The following is a 27944-nucleotide window of genomic DNA, read 5'->3' on the forward strand; positions in this document are numbered from 1 at the left end:
TTCCATTTGCAGGCTGGTGCTCAACCTACTGAGCCACACCAGTCAGGGCAAAATTTTTTTTTTAATGTGAATAATAGTTTACACAAATTTTCAGTTAATAGAAATTCTCAATGGTTAAGGTTTTTTACTATTATAAATAATACTGGAATTAACATCCATATAGATTAAACATTTTGTGTTTGAATTATTTTCTTTGGCTAGATTTCCAGAGATGAATTTTTTGGGCCAAAAAACAAAACATTGTTAGGTTTAAAAAATTTCTGATACATATTACGTAAGTCATAAATGACTTATGAAAAAAGTTTGTCAGTTTTATATAATCAGTGTCATTTTGTGAGAGAGCATTTGTGAGGTTTATGTTCCTTCCCTAAAACAATCTCAAGTTTACTGAAAAGTTGCAGGCACTACACAGAGAATTTTTCCCCCTAAATTTTGAGAAAAAGTTGCTAACCTGTTGCCCTGTTACCCCCATACTTTTCTGTGTGTTTTCTGCAAACAAGATTTCCTGCATAACCACAACACAGTTCTTAAAAATAGGAAATTAAAATCGATATATTCTTTTTTTTTAAATTTTATTGATAATGCCATTACATTTGTTCTATTTCCCCCCTTCGTTCCCCTCCACCCTGCACACCCCTCCCCCTCCATTCTCCCCCCCTTTAGTTCAGGAATACGTGTCTCAAGTTCTTTAGATTCTATATTTCCCCTACTATTCTTACCCTCCCCCCGTCTATTTTTTATCTACTGTCTGTGCTACTTATTTTCTGTACCTTCTCCCCTCTTCTCCTTCTCCCACTCCCCTGTTCCTAACCCTCCATGTGATCTTCATTTCTGTGGTTCTGTTGCTGTTCTAGTTGTTTGCTTAGTTTGTTTCTATATTTGTTTTAGGTGTGGTTGTTAATAACTGTGAGTTTGCTGTCTTTGTACTGTTCATATTTTTTATCTTCTTTTTCATAGATAAGTCCCTTTAACATTTCATATAATAAGGGCTTGGTGATGATGAATGCCTTGAATTTGATCTTATCTGAGAAGCACTTTATCTGTCCTTCCATTCTAAATGAAAACTTTGCTGGATAGAGCAATCTTGGTTGTAGGTCTTTGGTTTTCATGACTTGGAATACTTCTTTCCAGCCCCTTCTTGCCTGTAAGGTCTCTTTTGAGAAATCAGCTGACAGTCTGATGGGGACTCCTTTGTAGGTAACTGTCCCCTTATCTCTTGCTGCTTCTAGAATTCTCTCCTTCATTTTCATCTTGGCTAATGTAATGATGATGTGCCTTGGTGTGTTCCTTCTTGGGTCCAACTTCTCTGGGACTCTCTGAGCTTCCTGGATTTCCTGGAAGTCTATTTCCTTTGCCAGAATAGGGAAGTTCTCTTTTATTATTTGTTCAAATAAGGTTTCCACTCATGGGTGTTCCTCTTCCCCTTCTGGTACCCCTATAATTCGGATGTTGGAACGTTTGAAGATGTCCTGGAGGTTCCTAAGCCTCTCCTCATTTTTTTGAATTCTTGTTTCTTATATTTTTCTGTTTGGTCATTTTTTTCTTCCTCCTGGTGCACTCCCTTGATTTGAGTCCCAGTTTCCTTTCCATTACTATTGGTTTCCTGTGCATTTCAATTAGTTTAGCCTTCATATATGTTCCTCTAATTTGTGACTAAAATCAACCAGTTCTGTGAGCATCCTGATCACCAGTGTTTTGAACTGTGCATCTGAAAGTTTGGCTATTTCTTCATCGCTTAGATTTATTGGCTCAGGGGCTCTGAGTTGTTCTTGAGCCATGTTTTTATCTGTTCTTGCCTGTTCTTACGTAAGAGGAGTGGAGCCTTAGGTGTTCGCCAGGGCGGGGCCACCCAGGTCCCTCAGTTATGACCCTGTATGTGGGGGCGGTGTCAGAGAGGGACAATGGGGGGTCCTCTCCGCTTGCCCAGTCCGCCTCACCGCATGCCCCCGCCTGTTTATCTGAGCGCAAATGTGCGAGCCCGCTGCACTGAGCCAGGGCCTAAGTGGTCTGTCTCAATGCTCACCTCTTCACTGGTTTATCTGCGCGCAAATGTGGGACCGACTGCAGACCGCCAGCTGTGCCTCTTCCCTGGGTTCCGCCCGTAGCTAGCCCGCACCTGGGATCTGCGCCCTTGGCTGCCTGTGCACCACCCGGGTCAGGGGATCTTTTTTGCCCGACCCGCTCTGTTGCTGGCTTCGCCCCTCTCACTGGTTCAGCTGAGCGGTTTGTTGTTTTTGGACTTTGTATTGTTTGATTTTCTGTGATTTGGTTGCATTTATTATTGTTTAAACTTTGTTGTTTTTAGATTTGGTTGTGCGAGGAAGCAAAGTGTTTCTACCTATACCTCCATCTTGGTGGAAGTCCTTAAAATTGATACATTCTTACCATTTAATATTCAGACCCGATTGAAGTTTTGCCAATTTTTCCAGTCATGGCATAAATGATAACAAAGGATCTAATTCAGGATCATGTGTTAATTACATTTAGTTGCCATATCTCTTTCATTTCTTTCCATGTGAAACAGCTGCACAGTCTTTAACTTTCGTAATCTTAACACTTTTAAAGATTACAGGTCAGTTATTTTGTGATATGTTCTTCTGTTTGGGTTATCTAAGGCTTGCTTGTAATTAGACTCAGGTTATATTTGTCATGAATGTCAAAATTAATCTTGTGTTCTTCTCATTGCTTGTCCTATCAGGTGACACTTGATTTAATTTGTCCCAGTGCCCCTGATGAAGGTCACCTTGGTCATGTGATTAAGGTGGTATTTACCAGGCTCTACTTCCCCTTCTTGATAAGTATTTTGTGAAACTAAAAATGCATCTGCCTTGTCCTGGCTGGTGTGGCTCATTTGGTTGGATTGTTGTCCCGTAACCAAAAGGTTGCGGGTTTAATTCTCATTTAGGTCACAAGCTGCTTGTGTTACAGTTCTGTCCCCAGTGGGGCACATTCAGTGCCTGATCTGGGTGTGTCTGCGAGGCAAATGATCGGTGTTTCTCTTTCCTGTCAGTGTTTCTCTCTCCCCCTTCCTGTCTCTAAAAGCAATGAAAAAATGTCGTCTGGTGAGGACTAAACAAATAGTATCTACCTTAACAAGTTATTCCACTTCTGGGGATTTATCCAAAGCAACCCAAAACACTGATTAGAGAGAATATCCATCCCCGTGTTCATTGCAACATTATTTACAGTAGTCAAGATATGGGAGTAACCCCAGTGCCCATCAGTAGAAGAGTGGATAAAAAAGTGGTGGCATACACATGTGACTACAATGGCATATTGCTTGGTCATGAAAAAGAGCAGCTTTTTTTTTTTTCAACCATTTGCCACAGCATGGATGGACCTACAGAGTATGATGTTCAGTGAAATAAACAGAAAGACAAATGCCACATGATTTAACTAAAGAACAAAGTAAACAAACAAGATTGAAACAGACTCATAGACACAGAGAGTGAACTGTTGGTTGCCAGAATTGAGGGAGGTTGAAGGTCTGGATGAAAAAGGCAAAAGTATTTTAAAAAGTACAAATTAATAGTTAGAAAAGAGACAACATGGATGTAAGAAAAACATAGGGAATGTGGTCAGTAATATTGTGGTAACTATGTATGGTGTCAGTTGGGGCACTAGAAATATCAGGGGAAAAACTATGTAAAGTATATGATTGACCACTAAGCTGTATACCTGAAACAATACAAAATAAAATTGAAAGGAAAAAAAAAGGTAAGTATATTTGGAGTCATGTAGGTATCTTAATCCTCATCAGATATCTTTTCATTTATCTAGTATATATCTATTGATATTCAGTTATGTATTTTATACATATTAATACCTATATATCTTTATCAAGTCACTATTACCTGGTTTGTGTGATGGGTTATACCTTGTTATCATCTGTATTAGTTTTTTATTGCTGCTGTAACAAATTACCACAAGCTAGGTGTCTTAACATAAATTTATCATCGTACAGTTCTGTAAGTTGGAAGCCCTACTACATGGGCCTCATTGAGCTAAGATCAGGGATGAATTTCTTTTTCTTTTTCTTTTTAAAGATTTTATTCATTTATTTTTAGAGGGGAAGGGAAGGAGAGAGGAAGAGAAATACCAATGTATGGTTGCCTCTCGTGTGTCCCCCCGCGCTCAGTACACTGAGCTACACCAGCCAGGGCAGGGCTGAATTTCCTGTTGGAGGCTAGGGGAGAATCAGTGTCCTTTCCATCTTTTAGTGGCTGCCCATATTTGCCCAGTTGTCTCCTTCTCCATGGCCAGCAATCGTGAGTTGAGTCCTTCCTACATCACGTCATTCTGGCCTTTCCTCTTAGTCATATGTTCCTCTGATTTTTTAATCTCTCTTCCACTTTTGATGACCCTTATGATTACATTGGGCCCATCAAATAATCCAGGACAATCCCCCTGTTTAGGGTTATTGATTACAACCTTAATTTCCGTTTGCCATGTAATCTAGTGTGTGTGGAGGTTTTAGGGATTAGGATGTGGACATCTTTGAGGGTCATTATTTTGCCTGCCATCATACTATTATTATTTACTGTGGTATTCAAATTATCCCAGATTTGGCCAGTGGGAACCCCTTTAAGCTTTTGTATTCTTTGCCATATCTCCCTCATTCTTGGAATACTTGTTTGTTTTCTATGATAACAGTATGTTACAGGCTCATCTCTAACTTTCCTACCTCTGGCTTTGGAAGCAGCCATTTCTCTAAGGAGGCTTGATTCCTTTCACTGGAAAATATTTTGAAGCCAAGATCTGGGCTGTAGGTAACATCTTATCAAGATGTCACTATTTCTAGCTCCTGTCTATACAGACCTACAAAATATGTGTATGACTATATGTACATATGCACACACATATGTGGCTGTCTACACACATACCTAGCTACATCCATCTGTATATAGACCCTGGAACTAATTTATACCAATACCTCTCATTTTAATCTAATACCATAGAGGTTATTCTAGTATTTGTAACTCCCTTTTGTGACACTGAGAAATCTGTTTCCTATTTTTCTTACTGTTTTCTTACTTGTTCAATTCCCCTGTATGGAAACTCTCTGCCATTGCCACTCCTTCCCCACGCTTATGCCCTCCATGCTGCAAGTGTGTTCTGACACCCCATGTTGGCTCTCCCTACAACACTTGCTCATTCTCTTTAGGTCGGACATCCCATGCCAGGCTGCAGCATGCTCTCCCTACCCTGCTTGATTTGTGACTCCTCGTGTTAGGTCACTCCTCATGTTAGGTCACTCCTCTCTGGGGATTCCCTCCTTTCCCTGCGTAGCTTTCTGCTCTTCTGTGACAGGCTGCTGAGGCCTTGGTTCTTGCTTGGACACTGAGACCTCATGCTGGATTGCTCATAGGGATTCCTTGTCAACCTGATTGGGTTTTGATACCTCTAGGCCAGGATGCCACTCTGGACACTCTCTTCATCCTGGTTGGGCTCTGGTACATCACCTCTGGTCATCCCTTTGCAAAGGTATTCTCCGATATTCTCCGAACCCTCAGGGCCTGTGAGTTCCCCACACCAGACTACCTCTTTGAGGGTATATCTTTGAGAGTACCCTTCTGGGGCTCTGAAACCTGATTCTGGGCCACCTTCCTAAATGGATGACCATTATACTCTGCTTGGGGTTCTTTTTTTTTTTTTTAAGATTTTATTTATTTACTTATAGAGGGGAAGGAGAGAGGGAGAGAAACATCAATGTATGGTTGCCTTTCATGCATCCCCTGCTGGAAACTGGCCTGCAGGGTAGCAGTTTGCAACCAAGGCATGTGCCCTCATGGGAATCGAACCTTGATCCTTTGATTCACAGGCCTGTGCTCTATCCACTGAGCTACACCAGCCCGGGCTGCTTGGAGTTCTTAATGCCCCTCATGTAACCCTTTCTGACCTTGCCTCAGGGGTGATAACCTGCCTTTCCTTTTCTTTGTAGAAACCCTCGTTGTTTTGCTCAGCCTCTGATTTCTCAGGCCAGGCAAGTTCCCCACCCCACCCCTTCGTTCCATGGGTACTCTGCAATTTGCCTGGACTCTGATTCTCTGAGCCAAGCAGCTCTTCTTCACGTGAGGGTTTCAGTATTCCACTGCCCAGGTTTGGATCTCTGTGTTTATTCCCCACCTTGCTGTGCCTCACCTGATGGCTATAGGACTGAATTGTTCAGGAAAGGAAGGGGAATTTCTGAGTTTTTCCTTTTTTAGTCTTTGTTGATTTGATAAAGTTCTTGTTTTCCTTTTAATTTTATCAGTTATATACATTACAGATATTTTGTTCTGTATTCATCTTCAACAATCTGTCTTGCTGTATTATGTATACCAGTATAGGTATTTTAAGTTAGTCTTGAGAACCAGTTAGCATGTTATGCCATTATTTTACTGAGGGGTGTGGCTTTGTTGATAATTAGTTGACTTTAATAACTTAAGTATTATTTTGCTACATTCTGTTGGGCCTGTATTTGCCTGATCTTGTGTCACATGTGCTTTTATATTTGTTTATACTTGACTAGTTCTGATCGGCCATTGCATCCGTAAAGACGGTGTTTATAGGATTTCCTTATTCTCAACATGAATATAGCGGAATGTTTTGTTTAAACTTACACAAAACAGTGTGTGTGTTGCCAACATTTTCTAAGCTCTACATAGGTCTTTCCCCCCTCCCTTTAGTAATATAAGCCATCCCAGTGCAAAGGAGATTATTTCAGGAAAAGTGTATTTTAAATCAGTTGTATAACAGGCTTTGGGATAATTTGAAGGACTAATTACATAGTCTTTGAAACAAAATTTTAAGACCAATATCAGTCTTAGTTATATTTTTTTACAAGAAGTTTCAGTGATGCTGGTATTTCTCCTCCCCTATCCGCACATTTAGAATTTAATTAACAGTAATTACTGAGTTTTTACCTTGTGCTTGGAAATCTTTGTGGCCACAGAACTACAGAGGCTTCCAGTTAAAAAATCTGAAGGTAGAGTTTATATTTTTATAGAATTTTATTTTGATGTTTAGAAACTTACAATATTTTCCTCTTTAAAATTATAAGGGACTCTTTTGCTACACCGTATGGGTTGATATTGTCTTTTCTATCTAACATTTCTTATTCAAGATATGTCCAGTTTTCTGTTTTAAAGTAATAGAGATTACTTTAAACTCCTGTAGTTTTAAAGTAATTTTGAAGACACATGATAAACAAACTACCCCCCCCTTTAAATTGCTACTAATATAATGTCTCTAACTTGGGGAATATTTCATTGTTAAGAAATGTAATTTGATTGCCAGATTTACTGTGAAGTAACATTTAGCTGCAAAATGGATAATTTCATAAAAAACCATATTCAGATCTACCAATAAAAAATACAGTTAAGTGTTGTTTGCCTGTGTCAGCATTTTGACTACTAAAGATTTAGTTATATAGAAATCAGTTTAACTGCTAATTGTTTTACACATCTTGCACATAAAGCATGGAGGCGAATATTACTCCATGAATTGTTTGGAGCATGGAGTGATTTTATCACCTCATGGGTTAGAGTTGTTTAACTTCTAGCTCTATAGAAAATACTGTATAAAACTTAGTTAAGTTTTAAGGGACCAGTTTTTAATTTTTTTAAAATGTATTTTATTGATTATGTGATTACAGTTGTCCCATTTTTTCTCCCTTTTCTCCTCCTCTGCCCTGTCCCTCCCCTCCCACCCCACCTTAGTTCATGTCCATGGGTCATACATATAAGTTCTTTGCTTCTTTATTTCCTGTACTATTCTTAACCCTCCCCCTGTCTATTTTGTGCCTACCAACTATGCGTCTTATTCCCTGTACCTTTACCTCTCTTACTCTCTCCCCGCCCCCTCTCTGCTGATAACCCTCCATATGATCTCTATTTCTTTGAATCTGTTCATGTTCCAGTTGTTTGCGTAGTTCGTTTTCTTGTTTTCTTAGGTTCAGTTGTTGATAGTTGTTCGTTGTCATTTTACTGTTTGTATTTTTGATCATCTTCTTTTTCTTAGGTAAGTCCCTTTAACATTTCATGTAATAATGCTTGGTGATGGTGGACTCCTATGTAGATAACTATCTTCTTTCCTCCTGCTGCTTTTAAGATTCCTTATCTTTAATTTTGGTTAATGTAATTATGTTTCTTGGTGTGTGCTTCCTTGGGTCCAACTTCTTTGGACTCTCTTAGCTTCCTGGACTTCCTGGAAGTCCTGTTTCCTTTGCCAGATTAGGGAAGTTCTCCTTCATTATGTTTTCAGTTTTGTGCTGATCCTCTTCTCCTGCCAGCACCCCTATGATTTGGATGTTGGAGGGTTTAAAGGTGTCCTGGAGATTCCTAAGCCTCTCCTCATTTTTTTTGAATTCTTGTTTCTTCATTCTATTCTGGTTGAATGTTTATTATTCCTTCTCCAATTTGTTAATTTGAGTCCTATTTCCTTTGCTTCACTGTTCCCTGTGCATTTTCCTTTATTTCACTTTTTATAGCCTTCACTCTTCCTCTGTTTTGCGACCATACTCAACCAATTCTGTGAGCATCCTGATTACCACCAGTGTTTTGAATTGTGCACTGGTAGCTTGGCTATGTCTTTGTCACTTAGTTGTATTTTTTCTGGAGCTTTGATCTCTTCTTTCATTTGGGCCATATTTTTTGTCTCAGCCCACCCATTACGTTGTAAGTGATGGGGTCTTAGGTATTCGTCAGGGTGGGGCAATCCAGGTCAATGTGTTATGGAGCTGTATGTGGGGGAGAAGGGTGTGAGAGGGAACAGTGCCTCTTGCTCAGCTTTTGGCTGACTTTCATTCACTTCCCCCCATCCGCAATCAGATTGGGCCTTTGTGGTGCTGACTCTGGGGTGAGTGGGTTTGTGTACCTTCTAGGACCCTCAGGGTCTCTCTAACAAACTCTCCTGTCAGACTGGGAGTTTGTCCTGCTGCCTCAACCCTCAAAGGCTTTTTCAGTCAGACGCTTTGAGGCTTCATTTCCCAGCACTGGAACCTTGGGTTGCACAATCTTTCTCACTCCTAAGTTGATCCTCCTAGTTTAGCCCCATGCAAATGCGGGTGTGGATAACTGCCAGCTGCCACCTTGCCTGTTTTGCCAGCTGCAGCCCTGCCTGATTCTCCATCCACAGCCTTGTCGCAAGTCCTCTCTGCCCCTCCTACCAGTCTTTATTAGTGTTTCTTCTTTAACTCCTTAGTGTTGGACTTCCATAGTTTGATTTTCTGGCAATTCTGGTTATTTTTTGTTTTTGAATTTGTTGTTGTCCTTCTTTTGTTTGTGCAGAGAGACAGAGTATATCTACCTATGCCTCCATCTTGGCCGGTGACCAGTTTTTTTTTGTTTTTTTTTTAAGCTGTAGGAAATGTAGAAAACTGGTATTACTTAGTTTTCTTAGTGTACTTGACTGGGAACTTACCTGATACTGACTTCCATTTATAGTTGGTCCAAAGTATGAATTTAATACAGTGTCACTGTCAGTTAGTGTTGCTGAAAATAATTTTCATTTCACATTTCTGTGTTTGTTCAAGTTCTACTCTAAAACTGTAATTGTTGAAGTTTTACCACTTTAAGGAGAATGCTCATTAAGCCTCAGGTATTTTATACCATTTCAATCTGTACATTAGTAACCCACAGATTAGTAAATCCAGTGAGGGAATTTTCATCAGCAATTCTGCTTGTTTCATTTCAGTAAAAGGTATTCTGGGTAATCAAATCGATGTCATGTTTTGAAATATTTTTTTTAATTTTTTAAAAATAAGATTTATTTATCTTTAGAAGGGAAGGAAAGGAGAGAAGGAGAGAAATATCAATGTATGGTTGCTTCTGGTGCATCCCCTGCTGGGAACTGGCCTGCAACCCAGGCATGTGCCCTGACGGGGAATCAGACCTCGATCTTTTGGTCCACAGGCCCATGCTCAATCTACTGAGCTATACACCAGCCAGGGTGTTTTGAAATATTTAAGTTATAATGAAATGAGAGATAAGATGTTTTGGAGCTTTGGACATTAGCATTTTTTTTTCTAATGCATATTTAGACAGATATCATTTAGGGTATAAACTTTAGTTTTAGTTCGTACTGAATAAAACTAGGGAATTTTATATAAAACAAAACCTTTATAAAATGTTAGTTGAACTACTTGTGTATAACTTCAGGGGATTAAGTTTTATATGAAAACATTACCAGATTTTAATAAAATGTATTTTGAATGGATACATATAAGTTTAATATTTCTGCTTTATCTGAATAACCAGTGATTATTTAATCTAGTCATTATGGTTTCAAAAATAATTTAAAAACTAAATTTTATAAAGTATCTACTTTGTTGGTATTCATTAGAGATTTCATATTTTTATAAATAGGAGATTTGTTTTACATGTTTGGTGTACAAAGTACCAAGATTCATATGCCTTATCTTTAGGGGCTGCCCCATTAATGACAGGCATTTTAAGAACTTGTAAAGCAGTGATTTTCAACCTCTTCATCTCATGGTACATACAAACTAACTACTAAAATTCTGTGGCACATCAAAAAAATATATTTTTGCTGATCTGACAAAAATATAATTTTGATTCATTCACAACTGATGGCTGTTGTTGTATTGATTGTTGTCATTTCCTATTTTGACAATCTAAGGGAAAAGAAGTCAGTGTCCCTGAGTAAATAGTCAGGTATTGCATGTTTTAAAAATTCTAGCAGCACACCTGTTGAAAATTGGTGGTTGAAAGTTTACTTGCTGAGCTTTTGTTACTGTTCCTGTTGTAAGAACAGTTGGCACCTAGGGGAAGGTAAAACGTCTTTGAACCAAGTGTCAAAACAGGACTTTCCCACAGGTAATCCTGTTAAGTTGTCAAGCCCATGTACACAGGTACTTCTGGGGTCTTGTCACCTGGTTACTTCCGGCAATTGGTTAATGACAAAGGAGTTGTGCTAATTTGTTTCACTCAATGTCATTTAATTTCCACAATCCTGTAAAAATAGACATTGTTATCACTCCTTTTTGAAAATGAGGAAACTGAGACTGATAGAAGTTGAGTAACTTACCCATAGTGCTGGGACTTGGCTAAATCCTACTCTTAACCATATGGTTTGCTGTACTGTGTCTGTCCCCCATTATGTCTTTTATTGCGCCATGCAGTCAAGTCCGCATTTGCTGTTTCAGTCCTGACCATGCTCATTTTATAAAGGGAGATTGTTCTCTGAGATCAGTCATATCAGAAACTCTTTCATTGTAGGGTCTCTCTTAGAGACTTTTAATGGTTAATTAGAAAAAAAGAGTTATCAGTGTTTAAAAAGACTCACCATTTAATTTTGCCTGGGTTTTGTTAAAATGATACTGTAAAAATATTGGGAGACCCTAGGATATAAAAGACTGAATAGAGAAATTATTCTCTGGTTAGCTGTAAGATAATTTTCCTGCCTCAATTTTCCTGTTTACTTATAGCAATTTTTGTTGATTCTTTAGAATCAACATGAAAAATACTTTTTCACTTCTACTTTTAGCTGTCTTTAAAAATACACAGCAATTACTGTATATATTAGTGAATTGTACATATTTTAAAAATTGAGAGCATAACACAAAAGGGATCAATCATAATGTTTGCATGTTTTCATGTTCATTCACTTTCAAAAATATTTAAAGCTGTTGGTTGCTGAACAGCACTTCTTTTGTGTATTTTCTTAGGGTTTAAAATACTTTACAAATGCAGTTTTAAAACATGATTGGTTTTGTTTGATATATCATATGTAGAGCCTCGTTTTGTTTGACTGTCAGTGCAAATTTTAAAAGTAATGGTAATTGCTTCAAATTATTTTCTTTCAAAATTATATGTTGTCTATCAACTGTTTTATATGATCTGAAATGATTTGCTTGTACACACGCCCAAACTGATATGTCATTATTTTTATTTCACAGGAGCCTTCTAGAACAGTTTCAGGCAGATACAAAAGGTAAGAACCCTTAAGTTATGACTTGCAACATATTGTAGACATGAGTGTAATGTCTGTCTCACCATGGCTTAGCTAACTAGAACTGTTTCAAGGAGCTGTTTGAAAAATAAGAAACCTTTATATTGTGCTTTTAAAAAGAAATAACACTGTAGGCAGGAGTGTAATGTCTGTCTAAACAAGACATATTCTGGCATCCCTTGCAGTCTTTGAAATAGTGGAAACAGTGAGTTTCTGTGGGCCTGATAAACTTAGCAAAATGCAAACTTAGAATCGTTTTCCCTTACGTATTTACTTATTTTTAATTATATTTTATTGATTATGCTGTTGTAGTTGTTCCAATGTTCTCCCCTTTGTTCCCATCCACCCAGCTCTCCACACCATTGTTCACGTCCATGAGACATGTATGTAGGTTCTTTGGCTACTCCATTCCCTATACTGTACATCCCCATGGCTATTCTGTAACTACCTATTTGTACTTCTTAATTGCCTCACCTCTTTACCTATTCCCCCATAACACTTTCTCATCTGACAACCATCAAAACACTCTCCATATCCATGATTCTGTCTCTACTTTTTGTTTTCTTATTTTTTTTTTTAGGTTCAATTGGTGATAGATACATCTTTATTGCCATTTTGTTGTTCATAGTTTCCTTCTTCCATTTCTTCTTCTACTTCTACTTCAACAATTCCCTTTAACATTTCATATACTAATGGTTCGGTGATGATGAACTCCTTTTTAGTTTTTTCTTATCTTGGAAGCTCTTTATCTGCCCTTTGATTCTGAATGATATCCTTGCTGGGTAGAGCAGTCTTGGCTATAGGTCCCTGCTTTTCATGACTTTGAATATTTCTTGCCAGTTCCTTCTTGCCTGCAAAGTTTCTTTTGAAAAATTAGCTGACAGTCTTATGGGAACTCCCCTGTAGGTAACTAACTGCTTTACTCTTAGGGCTTTTGAGATTCTCTGTTTATCTTTAACCTTTGGCATTTTAATTATAATGTGTCCTGGAGTGGGTCTCTTTGCATCCATCTTATTTGGGACTCTCTGTGCTTCCTGGACTTGCATGTCTATGTCCTTCACTAAATTAGGGAAGTGTTCTTTCACTATTTTTTCAAATAGATTTCCAGTTTCTTGCTCTTTCTCTTCACCTCTTGGCACCCCTATGTGGCGTATGTGGGAACATTTGAAGTTGTCTCGGAGACTGCTTACACTATCCTCACTTTTTTTGGATTCTTTTTTCTTTTTGTTCTTATTGGTTGTTTTTTCCTTCCTTATGTTCCAAATCATTGATTTGATTCTCGGCTACATCAACTCTACTGTTGTTCTTTATTTCAATTAGTATATGTTTAGTTTCTGACTGGATCTTTTTTATGCTTGAGGTTCACTAAGTTGCTTGAGTATCCTTATAACCAGTGTTTTGAACTCATCATGTGTTGCTTTTTTCTGGAGTTTTGATCTGTTCTTTCATTTGGGTTATGTTTCTTTGTTTCCTCATTTTGGCAGCCTCCCTGTGTTTGTTTCTATATATTAGGTAGAGCTGCTTTGACTATCTTTATAGGATGGCCTGATATGGTAGGTGTCCTGTAGGGTCCAGTGGCACAGCCTCCCCCATCACCCAAGCTGGGTACTCGAGGTGCACCCTTCTTGTGGGCTGAGTATACTTTACTCTTAGAGTTGAGCCTTGATTACTCTTGGCAGGTCAGTGGGAGGGATTTACTCAGGCAAGTCAGCAGCAAGAACTGGCTGTGATCACTGATCACCAACCTCCACCCTCCCTGGAAGATCAGCTGTGCATGGGCAGGGTGGTGATGCTCTAGCATGGACTGTGTGAGTAGGCCCAGGGGTTTTCCAGGTGGTGCAAGCCAAGGTCAGTCCCCTCTGTGTTTTTCCTGGGGCCATCTTGCCTGAGCTATACAGCGGTCTGAGATGGCTGCTACTTGAACTGGGCTTGGAGATTCCGAGGCAAAGCCAAGCTGTGAATCTAGGCTGGCTACTGGGATCACTTAGTGAAAGATATAGGGGCTGGGGGCTCACTGAGGCTAACTGTTGCTTGTCTGAGAGAATTTAGGAAATTGTGAAGCTTGAGCCCAGACCAGCTGTTTTCTATATGGGTAAGCTACTGTGAACAGCTGTAAGTTGGGGGGCAAACCACAGTGTTAGCCAGATTGATGAAGTCTCAAATATGGCACCCACCAGCTGGCTCTGTGGCTTTTGGGGAGAGGGTTCAGAAAACGGACATTGGCCTCTTCCCACCTTTCTGTCTGGGAGAAAGCTGTCTTGAGCTCTCCCCTTGCTGTAAGACATTTCATTTCCTTCCTGTATGCCACTGGTGCCTTTCAAGCTGCATCTCTGGTGCTGGAGCTCAGAGGGAGTCTTGAGTAAGTCTATGTGTGGGTTCTTTGAAAGGAACTACTTCGAATTCTAGAATTTTTCTTCCACCAACTGAGTCCCCACTGATTTTTCCAGCTAGAGTTGTGGGGACCTATCTTCCTGGCACTGTAACCCTCGATTGGGGGGCCTGGTGTGGGGCTGGTACTTTTTGCTCATGAGATATCCCTCCTGAATTTTTATTCCCTACCTGTGGTATGCGACCAGTCTGTTCTGCATCTCTGCCCCGCCTACTAGTCTGGATGGGTGTGGTTTCTTTAATTCCATGGTTGTCAGAGTTCATTCAGCTCAATTTCTGACAGTTCTGAGTGATGGTTGTTCTGTAATTTAGTTATAATTTTGATGTGGTTGTGCAAGGAGGTGAGCCATGTTTACCTATGCTGCCATCTTGACTGGAAGTCCCTCTTCTGCATTTGAACATTGAAAATACCACCTGTCTTAGTCAGCTTTGACTACCATAACAAAAATACAGTAGACAGGATTGTGTAAAGGAATTTATTTTCTCACAGTCCTGGGGGGGCTTTAATGTCCAAGATCAGTTTGCCCCCATGGTTAGGTTCTGATGAGGGTTCTCTTCCTGACTTTCAGGTGACTGCCTTCTTGCTGTGTCCTCAAATGTTGGAGAGAGGTTGGCTGCTGACATGCCTCTTTTTATAAAGATGCTAATCCCATTGTTACAGCCCTACCCTCATGACCTCATTTGAACCTAATTACTTTCCAAAGGGTCTGCTTTCAAATAACATCATTACGTAGGGTGGTAGGGCCTCAGCATATCAATTTTATTCAAAGTAGCATAGACCAGGTAGCTTATAGACAACAGAAAGTTATTTCTCACAGTTCTGGAGGCCGGAATTCAGACATCAGAGTGCCAATTTGATCAGGTTCTGGTCAGGGCCCTCTTCATTTTGCTGACTAACAACTTCTTGCTCTGTCCTCACGTGGCAGAAAGGGTTAGGGAGCTCTGTAGGCCCCTTTTATAAGAGTTTCTGTTCTGTTCATGAGGACTCCACATCTGTGACCTAAGCACCTCCCAAAGACCCCACCTCCTAACACCATCACAGTGGGCATTAGGATTTGACATGTGAGTGGTGGGGTGGGTGTGCAGTGCACAGACACTCAGACCATAGCAAGTCCATAGCAGCACCTTTGCACAATGAGTAATGTTTTTTTCTAGAAAATGTATTTGAGTGTGTTTGCACATGTGTAGGAAGACAGTCAAAATTAGGTATGAGAAGTTGTTTAATGGGATCACCTGAGATACTCACTTTCTTCTTCCCTGTTGAAGCCATAAAGGTTGTAGAAGATGTCACCATGCTTGTGCTAATAATTACCGAAAAATTGTAAATCTCATCAAGTGCTTTACATAGAGGTCTCATTCAAGTCTCATAGTTACAAAGTACAATATTTCATTTCATAGATGAGTGGTGGAAGAGGTGGAATAATTTTGCTGGGTTACAAAGCTGGTCAACAGCAGTATCTAGATTTAAACTCAAGCAACTCGACTCCAGAACCCACATGCTTACACAAGACCTTTTCCCTACAGTTATACATATGAAACTTTCGTTTTCCTCTACTTGTATGTTAAAGTTTAAAATGTTTGGTTGAAAGTTTTAGTTATTCCAACTAAAATAAAACATTGATTAAGAAGAGTTCTCATTTTAATACTAAGTTATATATAAATAAAACTTAATTTTGAATTTTTACCATGGGCCATCATGTCTGTTAGTGGTAGAAAGAGATAAGAAGGCCGAGATAATGTCAGTTAAATAAGCAATGGAAACTGTTTCCATTGAACTGTTAATATGTTTGCTGGTGCTACTGCTTTTACTTCCACTTCAATATAATTTTGATTTAGGTATAATGAATCCTGGGATGCTTTTAAACTTCTAATATTTGTGCATTGCTTTGTCATTTTTTTAAACTGGAAAGAACCCTTTTTTTCTTTTGCATGAAACCATCGCCAAATAGCTTTGATTTGTCCTATTTTGTAGCCACATTCTAAACCAAAAAGGTTTTATCAGTTTTGATTTGGGAAGTAAAGATAAACTTCAGTAACTTGTCAAATTTGTCGTATGAATTATATACCTATTTAAGTAAACCTTAAATCATGATTAACACTTTGCAGATGTTATTTTTATAAACATTTTATTTTTCAATTACAGTTAACATACAATATATTAATTTTAGTGCATAACGTAGTGATTAGACATTGATACCATCTGACACCATACATCAGATTTGTATTCAATTAGAATCAATATGGGAATAGTTTTCTTGTAAATGCTTGCCATAACCTTTACATATTAGAAAGTTAAATGAGGAAGAAAATTAGTTTCCAGTGGTGTATGTTTTTATTTTTAAGCTTTTAAAAAAAGACCAATATTTTACTTGTGACTTGTTCATATAGTTGTACTTTTTATTTTCGTAGCCTAGAGTGTGTGGCTTGTCACTTTCCAGCTTTCAAAGGTTTGACCATGTTTAATACTGTTATAAAACAAAAAATTTTTTAAAAATTTGTCATCCACATGACTCACAGCAACTTACAGTTGGGATACAGAGAAAAAAAGATACTTAAACATAAGCCTTAGAATCTATATCTGAAATGATCAATTCCTTATCTAGAAGAATTTGTTATATTGTATATCAACAGTTTGTTATTTTTATCAGTCTTTCAGCATGTTGTATGCATGTCTAAAGCATGGATGTTTCTCGGTGAGAGTATATGCTGACTGGTGATCAAAAAGAGTGGGAATGGGCACTGGCTGTGTGGCTCAGTTAGTTGGAGCCTTGTCCCTTAAACTGAAGGGTCACAGGTTCGGTTCCCAGTTTGGGCACGTATGGGTGGCAGCCAGTAGCCCTCTCTCTCATCTGCTCTCCCTGCCTTACCCTTTCTCTCTCTTTGGAATCAATGAATATATCCTTGGGTGAGGATTAAAAAAGAAATTTAAAAATGAATGGGTTAAAGGTTAGAAATTTGACCCTATGTTAAAAAACATTTTTAGTAAACCAAATAACTTACATATACAAACTGTTAAGTCATTAGAAGGGTACAGGCACCCATAAGACTAGTTTATATGTGTGCTCCTATAAATTGTGGTTAGGTATTTAATTTTTTTACAGATATCAAGAATGTGCTTTCTGCTCTGGCTGGTGTGGCTCAGTGGATTGAGCACTGGCCTATGAACTGGTTTGATTCCCAGTCAGGGCACATGTCTGGGTTGCAGACCAGTTCCCAGTAGGGGGCGAGTGAGAGGCAACCACACATTGATGTTTCTCTCCCTCTTTCTCTCTCCCTTCCTCTCTGTTTAAAACTAAATAAATACATTTTTTTAAATCAAAAAAGAATGTGCTTTCTGAGAACTGATTCTGTTAAGCACTCACTGTAGTTAAGCTATATAGTTGTGTGTATTCCAAGACCCCTAGTGGGTACTCGACACCATGGACGCTGAATCTTGTGGGTACTGTGTTTCCTCCTGTACTTACATGCCCAGGATACAGTCTGTAAATTAGGCACAGTAAGAGATTGACAACAATAATTAATAACAAAATGGAACAACTAATATACTGCAATAAAAGTTATGTAATACAGTCTCTCTCAAAATATCCTACGCAAAATACAGCACTCATCCTCCTCTGTGGAAATGGGAGATCATGCAGTGTCTGCACGATGAGACGACATGAGGTGAATGATACCGTGACATAGCTGTAGGTTGCCGTTGACCTTCTGATGATTTGTAACATTCACTTTATGCCTTGGGGCCATTATTAGGTTAAATAAGAGTTACTTACAGGCTCTGTGATACCTCAACAGTCAATCTAATAAGCGAGACGGCTATTACATGACTTGGGCAGGGACTGTATGTGGAATGGATGCACTGGACCAGGGGATGAGTTACTCATGGGTGGGCCAAGATTTTGTCACACTCCTTAGAATGGCTCAAAATTTAAAACTTACGAATGTTTATTTCTGGAATTTTCTGTTTAACATTCTTAGAACACAGTTGACTATGGGTAACTGAAGTTGGAAAGTGAAATGGTTGCTAAGGGGGAGATACTGTGTTTTATTGAATTGACTCTAGAACATTTTTTAACACACTCCTGACTCCCTTTTAAAAATATGTTTAAAAAGCTTTGAGAAACTGCAGTCATCACTTGGTATACTTGGGGGATTGGTTACTGGATTGTACTAAGATACCAAAATTTGAGGTTGCTCAAGTTCCCTGTATAAACCTGTACACATTCTCCTGAATACTTTAAATACTCTAGATTATTTTTAACACCTAATGGAATGTAAATGCTGTGTAAACAGTTGTTATGCTGGCCCTGGCTGGTGCGGCTCAGTGGATTGAGTGTGGGTCTGTGAACCAAAGGGTTGCTGGTTCAATTCCCAGTCAGGGTACATGCCTGGGTTGTGGGCCAGGTCCCCAGTAGGGGGTGCACAAGAGGCAACCACACGATGTGGTTTCTCTCCCTCTCTTTCTCCTTCCCTTCTCTCTAAAAAATAAATAAATAAAATATTTTTTAAAAAGTTGTTACACTATTTTTTAGGGAATAATGACAAGGAAGTCTGTATATGTTCAGTATAGATGTAGCCATCGTGGGCCAAACTACATAGTACACATCATAGTACTATGTAGTACACAAACTACATAGTACACATCAGCAACAACGTAACATTTTTCTCTGAGTATTTCCCCTCTAAGGTTGGTTGAATTTGTGGATGTGGAACCCTTGAAATGTGGAAGGCTGCCTGTATTTGGAAATGTAGGAATTCCGAAACTCAGGGTTTAAGAAACATGGATTGGTGTCATATGTTTGTAGGTTTTTTCCAATGTGTAATTTTTTTAATAGAATGTTTACCTGGTTAAATTTGTAGTGCATTGGTTAAAATATTTTTTAAAGGCCAAAAGACAGATTGTTCAATGTGTGTCTCTGGATTCCCGGCTTGATGTGATATCTAAGTAAAACCTTCATACATTAAAAAAAAAAGGAAAGAAAAAGAAACAATCTAAATGACTTGCAAAGGTAGAATTAACCACAGTGTATAATTTACCATTCTTACTTAAACATGTTATTTAACTGTTAGGAATGGCACTGATTAAAAAACAGGGGAAGCAAGTTAAGACAGATACTAAGTTTTATCATTCTCACATGGTAATTAACTGGTCCTTTTGTTTTCACAAATGTTTTTATTCCAGTATTAATTACTTTATTAAGTAACATTTATGCAAAGTCATAAGGGTGCTTCTAAGTTGGCCTTCCCTCCAGTAACATTAACAAGTTACATTTATGTAGCTTTTAATGATAACATAGAGCAAGCACTTTGTAATTTAACCAACAATAGTTTCACCAGGTAGTGGACAGGCATCTTCCCAAAATGAGGAAAAACATTTCAGTCCCTTGAATTCTTCATTAAACCACATTCCCTCTGAACAGAAATAAGTTACAAGAGAGGAAATATTTAAGATTTTTAATTTACAAGAGAGGGAGGTTTTCGTTTGTATACAAAGACCATTGGACACATCTGGATATGAATATTAAAAGTATTATAATTTAGCTAAAACGTAGGTGCAGAATTCTATTTCATATCTGTAATGTTTTATGCTAGCATTGTGATTCTAAAACTATAATTCAGGTAGCTTTATTGGGGCTTTTCTTTTCATACAATTTTTTGTAATTACTGAAAATGACCAGGGTAGAATTTTTATACAACTTAAAAATTGTTCATTTTAAAAGCAATTCTTACCATTGAACAGAAAAACCCACTCATGCCCTGGCCCTATGGCTAGTGGCTCAGTGAATCCCATTCATCAAAAGGTTGCGGGTTTGATTCCCAGTCAGAGCACATACCTAGGTTGCGGGTTTGATTCCCAGTCAGAGCACATACCTAGGTTGCGGGTTTGATTCCCAGTCAAGCACATACCTAGGTTGCGGGTTTGATCCCTGGTCAGGGCACATACCTAGGTTGTGGGTTTGATTCCCAGTCAGAGCACATACTTAGGTTGCGGGTTTGATTCCCAGTCAAGCACATACCTAGGTTGCGGGTTTGATTCCCAGTCAGAGCACATACCTAGGTTGCGGGTTTGATTCCCAGTCAGAGCACATACCTAGGTTGCGGGTTTGATTCCCAGTCAGAGCACATACCTAGGTTGCGGGTTTGATTCCCAGTCAGAGCACATACCTAGGTTGCGGGTTTGATTCCCAGTCAAGCACATACCTAGGTTGCGGGTTTGATCCCTGGTCAGGGCGTGGATGGGAGGTGGTCTGTCAGTGTTTCTTTCTTACAGCCATGTCTCTCTCTCATCAGTGGACAGATCCTCAGGTGAAGATTAAATAATATCTTTAAAAGAAAAAACCCAACCATGACCCTTGCATTGAAATCAGTCATTGTAACATTTTTATTTTTTATTTCCAATTAATTTGTGTAGGCTTTCTATTTCTGTAACTGTGCATAATGGACATGCAGTTTTGCGTTCTGTTTTGCTAAATACTGTAAGACAAGTGTCTTCACCTTTTAAGTTGTGTAGAGAATGTCTGGTGTCAACTGAGCAGTCTCTGCTTTTCTCCTTTTCAGGGCAGTACAGCATAAATACACCGGACACCCTCACTGTAACTCTTATAGAAGGCCTGTAATTTTTGTTTTGTTTTCCCATCAGTTTTAATTCTTTATTTGAATAAAGTGTGATGATGACTCTTTTCCCCCCGAAAGCCAGCATTTAGTTTGACGATTTTGCTAAAATATTTGTTTTGATGACTTGAATTTGTCTCAATTGATGTAGTAGGGAACAATTTAACCCTAACACAGATTTTTATTTTGCTAATGCACAGTTTTGTTCATGAGAAACAGTAGATACACCCCGAAAACTGTACCTAGCTGTCAAGCCACACAGAAATACATAAAACGCACACTTGAGACGTCTAATAGCCTACCTCCATGTGAGCCAACAGCTTCTCTTGTGTGCTGTTAGAACTTCCCTCCGATTTCAGGTAACCCTCCTTCTCATACTTTACCTAGTGTCTAAGAATGAGAAGCATCAGTTTTAAAAGATGCTGTATATCTTGAAATATGTCACATCTCTTGTTTTTGAACTAATATACAGAGAGATTTCAGACCTTTGTCACTTGATTCTTAATGTGCTTTCATGGGAAATTGAATAGACCCTATATAAGTTTAGAAAGTGAATAATTAATTTAGAAACATAACGTACAAGGATATAAGATGTCACAAGTTAATTTTTTTCTAGATGGAAGTTTTTTTTATAATCCACCATTTTCAGACCAGTAGTTCTTGTTTACATGTGTGTTTAGAACACCATTTATGCACAAAAAACTCTCTTGGTTTGGGGATCAGGGGTCAAACCAAAAAAGTCATCCAAATCCTTGAAAGGTTAAGAAATTTCAGGCTAAAGACCAAGCAGTCTTTAAAATCTCCCAGCTTTATGGACTGTATACAACATTTTCTAAAGAAATCTATTTCTTCTCAAAATTTTTTATGTCTTTATTAGCATATTCTGTATTTTACCACATGCTTACTATAGCTGTAGCTCTTCTGGTTAGTACATTTCGCAAATGGACATAAAAGTCACAAAATGATAATTCGTGAGTAATTGAGATACTGGTACATTTGGTGGACTGAATTTTTCTCTGGTGTATTATAAATTTTGTTCTATGTTGGAAATAACAGCTAAGATTTATAGTACTTATGTGTACCAGACACTATTTGAAGTACTTCCCGTATATGTTGATTCAGTCATTCTCCAGTAATCTCAGGAGGGAAACGTTTTATCATCTCCGTTTTACAGATGAGGAAACCAAGACACAGTGAAGTGTAATGACTCATGTGAGATCAGACAGACATTCCTAATTGGTTTATTTTGTCAGTGTATGTTGCTTTTCCTCATAGTAATATTAATTTGCCTGGTATGGGTAGCATGTAGACTATTTGGTTTACTGTTTGATTTAACTTAGTTTGATTTTAAGTAACTGGAAGGTACCAGTAACAGTATTTCATTTTTGTTTAGCATGGGTATTTTTTAAATAACTTTTATGTATGTGACCATAGATTTCACAGAGTCTGTACAGCTATTTTTACTTCATTTTAGCTACAATGCAGTGTCTGACAGTAATTTTTATTCTTGTGATCTTGAAGTATAAAAAAATCTAAGTATCTTTGTAATCATGAAAGAATTTATGTTGATAATATTTGGCATAATTATTTTAAAGTAAATTTTATGTATTATGTTTCCTTGGAAATTAGCAGTTTATCTGAACATGCTATTCTATATTCTCTTTTTTGAAAGAACTTTGTTGAGATGAAATTCAAATGTCAGAAAGTTAATTCTTTAAGAATGCACGATTCACCAGTTTATAGTACACGGACAGTGTTCTACAGCTGTCACCTCCTCCCAGTTCCACAGCCACCCCCTCCCTTCACAGCTCTTTGAAGCTGTTACTTTATGTGTTTGCCTGTGTTGGATAATTTCTATAAATGGACTCGTACAGTTCGCGGCCTTTGATCTGGCTTCTTTCATTTGGCATAATGTTTTCAAGATTTGTCCATATTGCAGCATGCCTGGGCACACAGCATTCTGTTGAATCATTCATCAGGTGTTGGACGTTGGGTTGTTTCCGTCTTCTGGTTAGTATGAGTTATTAGAATATATAACAATAAGTTATGAACATTGGTGTGTACATTTTTGTGTGATCCCTGTTTTTCATGTTGCTTAGCTGAAGGTTCTTCTGAAGAAACAAAATGGATGTTTCACCTTCAATATGTATTGAACAGTTTGGCTACTGGAAGATGCATGTTAAGATAATAATGAGGAGTGTATAATTTTAGCTCTTCTTACCAAATACATTGGCCTAAATCGGGAAGAATTTTTTTTCTGAATTTGTTTTGTCTAGGTCTCAAGTAGTGAAATTTGAGCAACTAGGTATATTTGATGAGATACTATCACATTTGGTCTCTTTAGAATAATTCACTGTATTTAATATATAAGCAATAACTTGTATGATAGACCCTAACTGGAAAAGCTGAAATTTTAGTGACATGTTTTAAGCTGTAACATTAGTATAAACATTTACAATGCAGACGTTAAACTGATGCTGTAGAAAATCATTAATTATATAGGAAAATTATTACCTATTTATGCTAAATGGGGAGAGGGAAAGCATGTTACCAAAAATGTATTAAAACAAAGTCTCACATAACATATATAAAGTGTTCTTAACTTGAAATATACTGATGAACTGTGAAAATTCTATGTCAAATAATATAATATCTTCCCCCATCTGGGAGAAGAGCTATATTTTTAATCAGATTTTCAAAGGGATCTGTGACCCCAAAAGTTAAAGAATTAGTAACGTGTTATAGTAAAAAATATTGGCAGTTATCTCTGGGTTGGTGGAATTACTAGAGATACTGACTTATATTTTTTTGTTTCCTATAGTAAATGTGTATCGCAATTTTAATAAGATTCCAAGGGCTAGACTTCTGCCAAGATGGAGGCATAGGTGGAAGCACTCCACCTTCTCACACAACCAAGTTTAAAAACAACAAAGTTTTAGCAACAAAAACGCAGCCAAATCACAGAAAATTGAACTACACGGATGTCTGACAACAACGAACCCTTCAGCCAAACCAGTAAGAGGGGCAGAGCCAGCAGCAGAGCGGGGTCGGGCAGGAAAGATCCAACTGACTGACCTGGGCATGTGACCCAGGTGCGGGGTGGATCCCAGGTGTGGAGGAGCGGGCGGACCCACTGAGGGCTGATTGCTGTCACACATTCACTCGTAGATAAACTGGTGAAGGAGCAAGCAGTGAGACTGACCGGGCAGGCCCCAGTGGTGGGAAGTGGCAGAGGGAACCGCCATTGTCCCTCTCTGACCCCGCCTCCACGTACAGCATCACAAACCAGCGACCTGGGTGGCCCTGCCCTGGTGAACAACTAAGGCTCTGCTCCTCATACATAACAGGCACAAACAGAGCAAAACATTATGGCTCAAGAACAGCTCAAAGCCCCAGAGCCCATAACTCTAAGCGATGAAGAAATAGCAAAACTTTCAGATGCACAGTTCAAAACACTGATGATCAGGATGCTCATAGAACTGGTTGATTTTAGTCACAAATTAGAGGAACATATGAAGGCTAAAATAATTGAAATGAAGGGAAATGCATAGGAAACCAGTAGTAATGGAAAGGAAACTGGGACTCAAATCAAGGGAGTGGACCAGAAGGAAGAAAAAATGACCAAACAGAAGAGGATGAAGAAACAAGAATTCAAAAAAAATGAGGAGAGGCTTAGGAACCTCCAGAACATCTTTAAACACTCCAACATCTGAGTTATAGGGGTACCAGAAGGGGAAGAGGAACAGCCACGAGTGGAAACCTTATTTGAACAAATAATAAAGGAGAACTTCCCCAATCTGGCAAAGGAAACAGACTTCCAGGAAGCTCAGAGAGTCCCAAAGAAGTTGGACCCAAGAAGGAACACACCAAGGCACATCATAATTACATTAGTCAAGATTAAAATGAAGGAGAGCATCCTAGAAGCAGCAAGAGATAAGGGGACAGTCACCTACAAAGGAGTTCCTATCAGGCTGTCAGCGGATTTCTCAAAAGAGACCTTACAGGCAAGAAGGGGCTGGAAAGAAGTATTTCAAGTCATGAAATCCAAAGACCTATATCCAAGATTGCTCTATCCAGCAAAGCTTTCATTTAGAATGGAAGGGCAGATAAAGTGCTTCTCAGATAAGATGGAATTCAAGGAGTTCATCATCACCAAGCCCTTATTATATGAAATGTTAAAGGGACTTACCTAAGAAAAAGAAGATAAAAAAGATGAACAGTGAAAGGACAGCAAACTCACAGTTATTAAGAACCACACCTAAAACAAAAGCAAACTAAGAGGACAGCTAGATCAGGAGCAGAACCACAGAAATGAAGATCACATGGAGGGTTAGTAACAGGGGAGTGGGAGGAGGAGAAGGGGGGAGAAGGCACTGAGAATAAGCAGCATAGATGGTAGGTAGAAAATAGATAGGAGGAGGGCAAGAATAGTATGGGAAATGTAGAATCTAACTTGAGACACATGGTCATAAACTAAAGGGTGGAGTAATGGTGGGGGAGGGGTGTGCAGGGTGGAGGGGAATGAAGGGGGGAATAGAACAACTGTAATGGCATAATCAATAAAATATTTTTTTAAAAAAGATGCCAAGGGTTGATTTTGATCTTTAGTTGTTGCTGTGTGTGTGTATGTGGCAGGGGCCGTGGAGAGAAGACCTGTGCTGAGTGAGGGCTGTTTTGAGCAGCAGTGGGGGGAGGAAGGCAGTGAAACATTGGAATACGAAGGCCAGTCATGGACTTGTTACTTAGGAATTTCATGCTTCCTCCAGCACTTCTAAATATTTGATATTCATGCTGAAAGTAGGATTTTACTCATGAATCTTGTATTTCTTCTAATTGCTAAGATTTAAAATATCTATTTTAGTGGAAAATTCCTCTAGCTGTCATCATAATGCTGCCAATCTTGTTCTCATGATAGTTTTAGAACAGTGTTTCATTCCCCCACAACACCTCCTAGTCTTTCCACAGAAGATGTGAAAATTCCCAGAGGGGAATACTTTCAGTAAATGGTAGTGTTTATCTTTAATGTTACTATTTATTCTTTTCCCTTTTCTGAACATTATGGTTAATATTTTTGCAGCTGAAGGCAGAGGGGACATTCTTTTTGGAATCATATTACAGATTTGTGTTAACATTCCTGAGTAGAATGTTACAAACTTTTTAGAGTTAATGAAACAATCTTTTATTCTGAGTATTTTGTACTGTGCATATGTGACCCTCAAAATAGGTTAAAAACATTTCTTTTTCTAGAATAAACAAAGCTAAATTTGGCAATAAGATGAAGTAACACAATCCTTCACAAGTCTGACAGCATTCCTTACAAACCTAATCTGCATGGGAATAAAGCACTGCTTTTGTTTTCCAATAAGTATTCCTTGTTTTTAATTCGTATAATAGTATCATTAATGTATGGACAAGCCTAGTATGAAGTATTTTCAAAGTTGTTAATAGGTTAAACTTTTAAAAATACTGTTTAAAACTCGTACATGAAGCAAATACAATGTTCTTAAGAGATACCCACATTTCTAGGTTGTTTTGTTGTTTGCCCTTATCAGCATGGTGTTTTCTATTTGAATAATCTTGTGGTTGTGGTTGGTGCATATAATTGGGTTCTTTTTTTTTTTTAAGTGAAAAGAGATCACTTAAAATTATTTTAATGCTCTTATGTGATGTAGTTTCAGTGATACTTTAACCTTTGGATTTTCTTCCTACTGTTCTGTTGGAATTTCCCAGTTCTGCTTGTAGTTGTTCCTTTCCTGTACTTGTTCTAGATGTTGGCGTTAGACCCTCTGTCTTAGACTTTATTCTCTTTTGTATAGCTTTATACATTATGTTTTCATTAGGTTCTTACAGTATGTTTAATAGCAGCGTTAGCATACCATTGAAATGTATGTACCAAAATTTATTGAATAGTCCATTTATATTAGATGTGTAGATTTTTCTCTAGTTTTTGATTAAAAATACTTTAATATCTTTACAGCTAAATAATTGTGCACAGTCTTGAGTATTTCTTAAGGATACCTTCAATATTGTCCAGTTTTGTTACTGGAAACAAGTAAAATGAATTTATTCTCTTTTTTTCCTGTGTATTTCTGCCAGAACTGTCCCTCACTACAGCGACTTCAGTTACAACCTATAAATATGCTGGTGGTTTCAAGTCATTAGTTCTATTCCTGTATAACCAACAACTTTTAAATATGTACTTTTAGATATCACAGAGGTATCCTAAACGCAGCATATGCAAAAGTAAACTTGTGAAACTTGGTGTATTTCATTGGTTGGTATCCAAACATGCACTTTTGCTCACACCAGAAATCTGGATGTTGGATATGATCCCCCTTTATTCCCGCTGCTTCCCATCTAGTCACCCACCGAGATTTGTTGAGTTTACCTCCTGCGTATCTCCGGTGCCAACACGCCAACCTGGGACACCATCATTTCTCACACAGGTGACACAGCAGCCTCCAAATTGGCCTTCCTATCTCCAGTTTGCTCATCTCCAGTGCATTTTGTTAAAATGGTTGTCACTTTTCTTGCTTTAATGGTTTCCCCTGACCTTTAAATTGTATCTGCACTTGTCTCCAAGGTAGGATGATGCACAAGATAATGTATAAAGCTTCTACTTAGAAATACATTTATCATGCATAAAATTTCTATTTATATTTACCATTTAATCTAAAAAAACCCCACTAAGACATTTATACTTAATAACTAGTACTGTGTACCAGTTATTTACTCATTGCCTTGCTCTGTATGTCAGGTGGTCCTTTGGTCCAGGAGGTATCCTGGGAGAAGCATGCTTTGTTCACTTTCTGAACGTTGCACAGTACTGTGATTTGAATATTTAAATGGATTTATGAATTATCTAGTGTAATATTCAGAGAATTAGTAAGTTTGAGAGGAATTTAAGGAGAGTATCAAACCAAGTATATAAAGATGATCACCTGGTTGTTCAGCTGGCAAAATACATAAAATCAGATCTGCCCTTAAAAATTAGC

General features: G+C 38.2%; 1 protein-coding gene across 2 annotated transcripts in view; it reads left to right on the plus strand.

The window, feature by feature from the left end:
* The window catches only part of PAWR (pro-apoptotic WT1 regulator), a 125672-nt gene that overhangs the window by 79768 nt on the left and 17960 nt on the right, over window positions 1–27944 (plus strand). For both annotated transcript variants that reach the window (XM_053658767.1, XM_053658768.1), the window contains exon 4: window positions 11900–11934. In XM_053658767.1, the coding sequence (XP_053514742.1) occupies window positions 11900–11934 (35 nt within the window). The remainder of the gene's footprint in view (window positions 1–11899; window positions 11935–27944) is intronic.

Source organism: Artibeus jamaicensis, unplaced genomic scaffold (genome assembly GCF_021234435.1).
Source record: "Artibeus jamaicensis isolate MK-2021 breed Jamaican fruit bat unplaced genomic scaffold, CSHL_Jam_final scaffold_584, whole genome shotgun sequence".
NCBI lineage: Eukaryota > Metazoa > Chordata > Mammalia > Chiroptera > Phyllostomidae > Artibeus > Artibeus jamaicensis.